Source organism: Odocoileus virginianus, chromosome 4 (assembly GCF_023699985.2).
Source record: "Odocoileus virginianus isolate 20LAN1187 ecotype Illinois chromosome 4, Ovbor_1.2, whole genome shotgun sequence".
Lineage (NCBI taxonomy): Eukaryota > Metazoa > Chordata > Mammalia > Artiodactyla > Cervidae > Odocoileus > Odocoileus virginianus.
The window spans coordinates 25,231,320-25,242,320 of record NC_069677.1 but is presented as its reverse complement, the minus strand read 5'-3'; the positions used below and the strand labels follow the sequence as shown (position 1 = coordinate 25,242,320).

Here is an 11,001-nt window from a genome sequence, read left to right as displayed (position 1 = left end):
GACCTTCAAGGCCTCTCATAGGTAGATACTTGACCTTCTAAACATTCCTTCTCCGACCATCACAAATCAGAAAGAGGAGACATGTCTTCATTGCCTGCCCTTCAGGTCTGCCCACAGACATGAATCTCATTTTGGACTCCATATGGAAGGTCCATATGATCTCAGCCTCCCATCCCATCTCTGAAAAACATTTCTTGCCTCATCTGTAAGTCACAGGGTTGTTAGTATTAGCTACATATTCAAAAAGGTCAAGGCACAGCAGTGTGACCTTGGGCGGTTCCTGCACACAACTACCCTGGCTCCTTACTGGCAGGATGAGGGCTAGGTTAAAAAAATTCTCTTGCCTTGAAGTGACATTAGTTTAGAATAGAATCCCCTGCCTGGTAAGAATGACCAGTACTTCACAGTAGGGAAGAGTCTGGGCTGGTGGGGAAAAGATGAAGAACCACCAGCTGAACAATTCCTAGGTGCTGGGCACATACTGCCATTTAGCTCTTAACATCGTGTGAGGTGGGCACCGCTTCCTCTGATTATCATGAAACCCAACACTCAGTGCCACCATCGCACAAGCCCGGCCCTCTACAGCACAAGGTGCAAAATTTGGCATAACCTTCTGAGATCACCAAAAGACCCAAAAACTCCCCTATAAATCCTTTCAAGAAAAACGTTTAAATTCTCAAACTGCATTTCCTAGAAATTATTCTCAATCATGAGAAGCTGTTCTACTACAGTGAAACTACGACAACAACCCCTGTCTGCTAAGTCAGTAAGATGCTCCACTTCAAAGAATGTACATTTTCCAATATAAGATGTAATTAGGCTCAGATTCAAGTTTGAATTTATCCAAAATACTTCCTTCTAATTCTTAATCTAGCTATAATTTTAACCTATAAAGCAAAACCTAAAAATAGCTTTTTGTATAAGACACTCACTGCCACAAAGTATTACCTACCTTTCTTGGGAAAAATTTAGAAAATATTGCAGCTGTTATTTCAGACCATGCCAGAGAGAAGATGTTCTTAATTTTTACCTGCCAACCAAGCGAGGAAAGGGGTAGGTAAGTAAGAGTAAATGTTTAGCAGAGGTGCCAGAAGGCCAACATTAAAACCAAGCACTTCTGACCTTTCCACGTGCACACTCCTCAGGTCCAGGCGCATGTTAAACAGAACAACAAACAGCAAGATTCCAGGCCAGCACTAGTGCTCTTCAAAAGAGACACACACCCTCTGTTTACAAACTATAGAGATATAAACCTTTATTTCACAACTTTGTCATAATTCACTTTCTAATGAGACATGTTCTGGGGACAGTTTAAAATACTGGGAAAGCTAGATGCTGAGTATCTTCCAGGCAGGAGCAAAGATGTGGTCACTCCAGGGCCGCCGCATTCCTGAGCCTTCAGGCAGCACAGACCAGACGCGCCAGTATTGTCCAGCCCCAGTTACTTAGGGCCACCTCCTTTTTTGGGGCTGTTAGTCCTCATTTCATGCCAAATTTTCACTAGAGGCTCCCTGTTCTTCCAAATGAGTTCATGACCGTAAGTAATATACCATCTGGGGAGAAGAAGAACAAACCAGGTCCAAAATTCAAACAGTATGACATACAAATAACAAGAACCATGATGATACCAAGTTGACATTTTAAAAACTGAATGCCACTGTCACTTACTATCCAACATATTTAAATAGTTGATTACTTAACGTAGATCAATGACTTACCTTTAATATACAGACTATATAAAAGATGGAAGTAGAATGGAACCAAACGTGACTGCTCCAAAAGTACCACACACATACTACTTTTAATTCACCACAACGCTGCAACAAATACTATCACTTTTCCCATTTACAAACTGAAGAAACCGAGTTTGAAAGAAAGTCATTTGCCCAAGTGCTACCAGCTTCTAAGTGGTCAATCAAGGACTCACTCACAGGTCAGACTGATTCTAAATCTGGACTCTTTTTATTATGTCAAGTGTAAGAAATGTCAAGAGTTACAATTTACTAATAATGATGGCTATACCAATTTACATGCCCCTCATCAACTTCTGCCTGGCTATATAAAAGGATCCAAATTCTGCCAGCTCCCATCCCCATTTTCCTGTTAAATGACACCTTTTAAAAGCAGCCTGAAGCAATGAGCTGAGGAAGCTCAAACACCGAGAGGTGTAGCAACTGAACCTGCTCAGGCTACACAAGCAGGAAGCACCAGACCTGAGACTAGGACCCAAATCTGGCTCTGTAACCTGTGCTCTGACCACGGGGCTATACCTCAGCATCTAGGGAGCACCTGCTTAAGCTGAGGAACACAGAGGGAGTGACAACTGAGATGCCCACAGGCCCAGGGTCTGCACGACCAAGCCCCTGACCTGAGGGCAGCATAGGCTGTGTGGGGCACACACAGGCACCTGCCTCCCCTCACGGGTGGCAGGAAGGTGTGGAGAGGGGATTGATTTGGAATGGCCATGATTAAAAGCTTTTGTTATTGAAACTATTATTTTTGCCCTGGCTCCCCCAAATTTCATTCCCTGGGGCAAAAACCAGATTTTGTTGATCTTTCCATCTCAGTCACCCAACAGGGAAAAATGCTGTATTCAATTTAGTATCAGAATAGCAGTTTACTGTTTTAACATTTTTTTTAATGTTTGGAACATCTATTTTTTTTTTATTATTACAAAGGGCTTAAACTGTACCTGAACCTTAATACTCATTAAATATAGTTAAAATTTAATCATGAAAACACATAGTCACCATTAAAATTCTGAAAAATAATCAGCAAATTTACAGAAAGAAAAAGGTGCTTTAAAAATATACAAATTAATTAATAGGCATGTAACAAAATTATTTTCGGTTTAGTGTGAAGTCCTCTGGTGAACTTAAAACAAGAGAAAGAAGACCACCCTAAGATTCAAATGCAATTATAAAACTCTTACAAGAAACAAAACACTTATCAGGACTTTCCATTAATAAAGTTGTCTTCTCAAATCATTTTAACCTTATTTCAAGCAAAGAGTCAAATACTTTATAAATCTTATGGGTACATTGTTTAGATTATACTCGTAAGTTCAAATGTAACTGGTCATTTGGTTAAACTAAAATTAGGAAAGTATTTCTAACTAACTTCTGCCTCTTTTTGGCAGCAGTCTCACAGTCTAGTGCTCAGTCTGAAACTCCAGCTCTGCAACGACTTGCTGTGTGACCTTGGACAATTCCTCCTTTCAGTAGCTTCCTTTCTTAAAGCTGGAATATCTCACAGGATTTTAAGAGTATTAAATTAGACCTTCGCTTAGGCACACAGCAAATATTCAATATACATTAGCTATCATTACTGTAGCAGTACAAGGTGAAGACCATAAAATGTGCTCCAGAGACATAAAGTCAAAGAAATGTGTAGAAGGTTACTAATAGAATCTGTCCCATTTTGTAAATATTTCTCAATCTAGATTAAAGATGCCAGAAAAGATGAATTGTGGATATGACTGAGATCGAGTAAATGAAAGGAGCTGAAATTAGAAACAGCAAAAAGAAAGGATTCCTCTGCCTTTCAGATCCTGGACTTTAAAATGCACATGATCCAGTTTTCAGAACAGAAAAAGGTCACCTAATTATAGTTGAGAAAAATAAAAAATTGCTGAGGAAAAGCTCCTTTAAGTATACATTTAAGTATACAGGTAAATTTAGAGTTCATAAAACAGAACTCCTCTCATCACTTTATGTTTCTCATACTGTAATATCAGGTCAGTTTCTACTATTTATAATGTGCTGCTGTTAAAGCTCGAACTTACACATGCTATTCTTTAATCACCACTGAAAATTATAAATGGCATAATGGCATTTAGTTCCACCGCCTACTGGGCAAAACTGCTCCACTAAGAATAGATCTTTCTATTTTTTTAAATTAAAAAAAAAAGCTAAGTTTTCCCATTGTCGTGAAATAAAGTAAAAATCAAATAAAGGCCAAAGGTAACATTTATGCAACAAAACAGGGGCCGTCATGGATCCAGCACACCAGACAGACAACAGGTCTGCAAAAGGGCCTCTCATCTGTCTGAAGTTCTATGGTGGCGTCGCTACAGCACTGCCATGTTCTAGGCCTGAACCACAAGACAACTGTAATCACTATGGTGTGACGGGCGGGAAGGCTTTGGATCTGGGTACAGACGCTCAGTAAGCAGTCAACGCTCACGGATGACGTCTGGCCTCTACTCCAGTCATGCTGTGGGCACCAGCACACTCGCCGCAGTAGGAGGACCAGAACTGTGACAGGTCATGAGCTGGGGTGATACGAGGTTAAGGGTAGGGTAAAGGCACAAATGACCAAAGCAGAGAAGGGCCAAGAGGCCCCCATTCCCATCGCACATGTGAAGTGGCTCAAGACCAAAGCAAACCACACTGCGATTTCCTTGCCCTCGCAACACTACCTGCCCTGCTTCCATACCTGAACTGCCTTACTCTACTCTGCCTTCTTCAGGGGTAGGGAAGGAGAGGACCTGAGAAATGTGTCAGTCAGTCATACTCAGACTTACATTCCAAAGAGAGCTCCCCCGAGATGTGCTGCATGATCAAAAAATTTCCATCCCAGGATCATTCCTGCTGTATCCATGGCAATAATGGCTTTTAGGGCCTGAAAGCCAGAAGAGAGAACAGAACTGATACAACTTTGATTGTTCCAGCATTGACATTTCTAATTTAAGGGCAAGAATTCAGTCAATGTAAAAATATCACCCTGTCCCTAGCACTTCACGTCATAAAAATACTCACATTCCCTGCTGTGAACGTGAACATTGGAAGGAAGATGATGGCGAGTCTCCCTTCCGGGATCTTAGTGCAGACGGCTGCAAGGACAGTCATGATTGCACCAGACTGCAAACCAACACATAGGGGAAAATGTGAAACTCTCACTGTGCAACAGTTTAGGACTACAAAGTCTAAAGCAGAAATACTTCTTCCAGAACACTTATAAGCCATACATGTCTAGGGGAGCACATAGTTAAACAGCTTTCCATTACTAATGTACAAAATAACAAGCAAAAGGGCTCCAAGTCCATGATACAGCAACCACCCGGCAAGGACTAAACTACAGGCAGTAAGATGGAACAACCAGCGTGTCGGCACTTGACAAACTTCAGGAACAGTGTTACGTGTGTCACATGCATCACCGTATTTAGCGACTAAAAATGGACTTCTCAAACCTCAACAGAACTCCTTCAATCAGCGAGTGAGCATGAATTCTCCCAAATACTCACGTGTGTGAAATTCCTCCCAAATTTAATGCTTTATCATAACTCATGTGAACTTTGTATCCTACTTCATAACAACACTAAATATTTTCCTTAAAAGAATTTGACAAATGTTCTGCTCTAGGAAAGCATGCCAAATTTATCCCATGGCTCTCCATGACCCACCCCTCACAGAATCCTCCCAGGGACACACATGCATCTGCCTGCTTGAGAAGCACTTTCCTTCATAACCTTGTATCTCAGAATAAAAATAATCGAAACTTCACAACCTTATGACAAGTAAGTCAACCATCTCTTGTTATAACTTAAATTACAATCGCTATACAGTTTTATCATCTATTGTGTTTTTCCACACTGCTACAAATCTTCATAATTTAAATTGATGATGGCTATGAAATACCTGCTGGATAAATTATGATAATTTAACTAAACTTTCTTAATGTCACACACGTTCTCAATTTCTCTGGATGGTACAATAACTGAGAAACTGGATCATAATCCCTTGTTTACATTAATCTCAAGATCATGATTCATTCAAACAGTTGGGCCCTATGCTAGATGCTGAGGATACAGAGGGAATAAAGTCAACAACTCCTGCCTTAATGGAGCTGACAGATTGGCATGAAAGACTAAAACAAGTAAAAGCAACAAAGTATGATCAGCTATGATGGGAAGTTTGGCAACTGCCAAACTTTTCAAAGTGGTATTAGTGTTGTACTCTATCAGCATTATATGAGATTTCTAGTTTCTCCATGTCCTCCTCACCAGCACCTTAAGACTGATCTTCTTCGAGATATAATGATATCTCAGTATGGTTTTTATTTTCCTTTTCCTAATGACTAATGACGTTCATCTTTTCATGTGGTTATTTGCTATTCATATATCTTCTTCGAAGCATCTGTTCAAACTTTTGTCCATTCTATAATTTCTTTATATAGTCTGACACACATCTTTTATCAGATTTCTGACAGGCAAATATTTTCTTTTAGCATGTTATCTTATCTTTTAACACTGCTTTGGAAGAGTGGAAATTTTTAGCTTACATGAAGCCTGATCATCATTTGTTTTCTTATGGGTCCTGCTTTGTGGCGTCTCAACTATGAAGTCTTTGTCTAATGTAAGATCACAATGAGTTTTTTCTGATGTTTTCGTCTATAAGTTTTTATCTTAGGTTTTACATTAAGGTCTGTGTTTCACTTGAAAGAAAACTTCAAAATACTCCTGAACTAGATTTAATTTTTAACATTCTGCCACATTTCACTTATTTTCTCTCTATACAATACTTTTTTATCCTGAAACATTTGAGTAGGTGGCATATATCAGACCCCTTTACTCCTAAATACTTCAGTATATACTTCCTTATATTAATATATCCTACAAAATAGTTCTCAATTTCAAGAAATTTTATATTGATACAATATTTCCTTATATTAATATATCCTAAAAAACAGTTTTCAATTTTAAGAAATTTTATATTGATACAATGTTTTCATTTAATCTATAAAACATATTCCAGTTTTGTTAACTGTTCCACTAGTGCCCTTGTAGCTGTTTCCCCCCATTTATTGCATATAGTTGTCCTGTCTCTTTGCTCTCCTAAAAGCTGGACCATTTGACAGCCCTTTTTTTTTATGGGAGGGGGGCCTCCATTTTCATTAAAAGCCTCTGGCTAAAAAAGGTGAAAATAAAGTAGGCCATACATTTGTCTAAACAGCAAGTTGTGGGAATTCCCCAGTGGCCTGGTGGTTAAGACTCTATGCTTCTACTGCCAGGGGCCAGGGTTTGATCCCTAGTTGTGGAACTAAGATCTCGCAAGCTGTGCAGTACGACCAAAAAATATAAAATGTCATTTAAAAAAATAAAAAGCAAATTGCCACTTATTCAAACACATAAATACTTCTAAATTTGTGTAGATAAAGGTCACTTTAAGAAAATTTTAGAAGGATAATGGGACTGCCTATCTTTAAAATAATAAGTACAATAAGTTACAGTCTCAAACAAACTGGCTTTACATAGAATGGCTATTAAGAATTTTCTTTAATATTTACATTTCTGTAATGAGCACTTTAGGCTTTCCAGAAAGGTGGCTCAGTAGTAAAGACTCCGCTGGAACTGCAAAAGGCCTGCAATGCAGGTGTCCTGCATTCAATCCCTGGGTTGGGAAGATTCCCCTGGAAAGGAAATGGCAACCCACTCTAGTATTCTTCCCTGGGAAATCCCATGGATAGAGGAGCCTGGTGGGCTACAGTCCATGGGATCGCAAAGGAGTTGGACATGACTCAGCAACTAAACAAAAACAATGAGCACTTTAGATGGAGAAAATAATCATCGATGGAGAAGGAAGAATTCCTCAGAAGAAATGGAGTAGTTCTCACAGTCAATGAAAGAGTCCGAAATGCAGTACTTGGGTGCAATAACAAAAACGACAGAATGACCTCCATTCATTTTCAAGGCAAACCATTCAACACCACAATTATCCAAGTCTGTGCCCCAACCACTAATGCTGAAGAAGATGAAACTGAACAGTTCTATGAAGACTGTGTGGTGTTAGTTCTAGAACTAACACCCAAAAAAGATGTTCTTTTCATTATAGGGGCCTGGAATGTAAATGTAGGATGTCAAAAGACACCTGGGGTAACAGCCAAGTTTGGCCTTGGAGTACAAAATGAAGCAGAGCAAAGGCTAATAGAGTTTTACCATGAGAATGCATTGGTCATAGAAAACACCCTTTTCCAACACCAGAGACAACTCTACACATGGACATCACCAAATGGTCAATACTGAAATTGGATTGATTATATTCTTTGCAGCCAGAGATTGAGCAGCTCTATACAGTCAGCAAAAACAAAACCAGAAGTTGGCCCAGATCATGAGCTCCTTATTGCAAAATACAGACTTATATTGAAGAAAGTAGGGAAAACCACTAGACCATTCAGGTATGACCTAAATCAACTCCTTTGTGATTAACAGTGGAAGTGACAAATAGATTCAAGGGATTAGGTCTGGTAGGTAGAGTGCCTTAAGAACTATGGAAGGAGGCGGTGACCAAAATCATCTCCAAGAAAAAGAAATGCAAAAAGGCAAAATGGTTGCTGAGGGCTTACAAACAACTAGGTAGAGAAGCAAAAGGCAAAGGAGAAAAGGTAAGATATACCCATCTGAATGTAGAATTCCAAAGAATAGCAAGGAGGGGTAAAGTCTTCTTAAGTGAACAATGCCAAGAAACAAAGGAAAACAGAATGGGAAAGACTAGAAATCTCTTCAAGAAAATTATAGATACCAAGGGAATATTTCATAGAAAACAGGCACAATAAAGGACAGAAATGGTACAGACCTAACAGAAGCAGAAAATATTAAGAAGAGGTGGCAAGAATACACAGAAGAACTGTACAAATAAGGTCTTAATGACCCATGAAACCATGAAGGTGTGACACTAACCTACAGCCAGACATCCTGGAGTGCAAAGTCAAGTGTGCATTACTACAAACCAAAGCTAGTGGAGGTGACGGAATTCCAGCTGAGCTATTTCAAATCCTAAAAGATGATGCTGTTAAAGTGCTGTACTCAATATGCCAGAAAATTTGGAAAACTCAGCAGTGGCCACAGGACTGGAAAAGGTCCATTTTCATTCCAATCCCAAAGAAGGGCAATGCCAAAAACTGTTCAAACTACTGCACAATTGCACTCATTTCACAGGCTAGCAAGGTAACGCTCAAAATACTTCAAGTTAGGCTTCAATAGTACATGAACTGAGAATTTCCAGATGTACAAGATGGATTTAGAAAAGGCAGAGGAACCAGAGATCAAATTGCAAACATCTGCTGGATCATAGAAAAAGCAAGGGAATTCCAAAAAAACATCTACTTCTGCTTCACTGACTATGCTAAAGCCTTTGACTGTGTGGATCACAACAAATTGTGGAAAATTCTTAAATTTAAAGAGATGGGAATCTCTTTAAGGCAGACCACCTTACCTGCCTCCTGAGAAACTTGTATGCAGGTCAAGAACCAACAGTTAGAAATGGACATCGAACAACGGACTGGTTCCAAATTGGGAAAGAGTACGTCAAGGCTGTATATGGTCACCCTGCTTATTTAACTTATATGTAGAGTATGTCATGCAAAATGCTAGACTGGATGAAGCACAAGCTGGAATCAAGACTGCCAGGAGAAATATCAATAACCTCAGATATGCAGATGACACCACCCTTACGGCAAAAAGCGAAGAGGAACTGAAGCGCCTCTTGATGAAAGTGAAAGAGAGTGAAAACGTTGGTTTAAAATTCAACATTCAAAGAACTATGATCATGGCATCTGGTTCCATCACACAGATGGGGAAAGAATGGAAACAGTCACAGATTTTAATTTCTTGGGCTCCAAAATCACTGTACATGGTGACTGCAGCCATGAAATTAAAAGACACTTGCTCCTTGGAAGGAAAGCTATGACCAACCTAGACAGCATACTGAAAAGCAGAGACATTACTTTGCTGACAAAGTTCCATCTAGTCAAAGCTATGGTTTTTCCAGCAGTCATGTATGGATGTGAGAGTTGGACCACAAGAAAGCTGAGCACCAAACGATTGATACTTTTGAACTGTGGTGTTGGAGAAGACTCTTGAGAGTTCCTTGGACTGCAAAGAGATCAAACCAGTCAGTCCTAAAGAAAATCAATCCTGAATATTCACTGGAAGGACTGATACTGAAGCTCCAACACTCTGGCCCCCTGATGAAGAGCGAAATCACTGGAAAAGACTCTGATGCTGGGAAAGATTGAGGGCAGGAGAAGGTGGCAACAGAGGCAGCATCATTGACTCAGTAGACATGAGTGAGCAAACTCTGGGAGACTGTGAAGGACAGGGAAGCCTGGTGTGCTACTGCTCATGGAACTGCAAAGAGTCAGACATGACTGAGCAACTGAACAAACAACAATGGAGAAGCAACTTAGATGGTATAGGATTTTAATGCTCATCTTTAAATTCAGCTAACCAAGTTATGTTTGTTTCATTGGAGAGAAAGTTTAATTTTACTGTTTTTTTCCTCTCTCAGAAAATAAAGTCTCAACCTGATTTCTTCTGAGTTTTGTTGACTTTTTAAGGTTTTATTTAAAAATCTAGGATACATAAGTTACATATTTGCTATAAAGCATGAAAGGTGAGGGGTTACTCTTTAACTTTCAAATTCTCAGTGACACTGACATCCACTCTTTTTAATACAGTATATGCTGATAGACTAGAGAAGCAAATGGCAACCCACTCCATTTCTTGCCTGGAGAACCCCATGGACAGAGGAACCTGGTGGGCTACAGTCCATGGGGTCGTTAAGAGTCGGACATGACTTAGCGACTAAACCATCACCAAGCTAATAGATTATGGGGGCAGATGTTGAACTTCTAGCCAGAACAAATCTTTCAGGGAGTCATGAATTCAAACCAATGTAGACCCTAGAGGTCTGCCTCCTTGGTTAGAGGTAAGGATCTTTTATTCTCCACTCGTAACTTGATTATACACCCTGTAAGTTATGCATAAAGGTCAACTCATTATTAATTAGCAAACAAATTTTCATAAGTACTTTATTTAATCTTCACGTATGTTATCATACAAAAGCTATCTGTGTTTTTTTAAACTGAATTTTAAGTGAATTTGCTTTAAGAAGCCTTTTGCTTCTGCAAGCTACATACTGCTAAAAATCCCAGGTGTTATATGTAAAACAAATAAAAGACAACTCTGAAAAGCTGAGAAAGGAAAGCAGCCCAGCTAGGAAC

The 11,001-nt window shown here is 39.4% G+C and overlaps 1 protein-coding gene across 2 annotated transcripts in view; it reads right to left on the bottom strand.

Moving 5' to 3' along the window:
* Window positions 1-1,229: 1,229 nt before the first annotated feature.
* Window positions 1,230-11,001, bottom strand: part of PARL (presenilin associated rhomboid like) — a 54,283-nt gene continuing 44,511 nt past the window's right edge. The window contains exons 8-10 of one of the 2 annotated variants that reach the window (XM_020879937.2): window positions 4,761-4,862; window positions 4,526-4,623; window positions 1,230-1,553 (exon numbers count right to left, since the gene is read on the bottom strand). In XM_020879937.2, the coding sequence (XP_020735596.2) occupies window positions 1,442-1,553; window positions 4,526-4,623; window positions 4,761-4,862 (312 nt within the window). In that variant the 3' untranslated portion in view covers window positions 1,230-1,441. The remainder of the gene's footprint in view (window positions 1,554-4,525; window positions 4,624-4,760; window positions 4,863-11,001) is intronic. The other variant, XM_020879938.2, reaches the window with a different exon arrangement.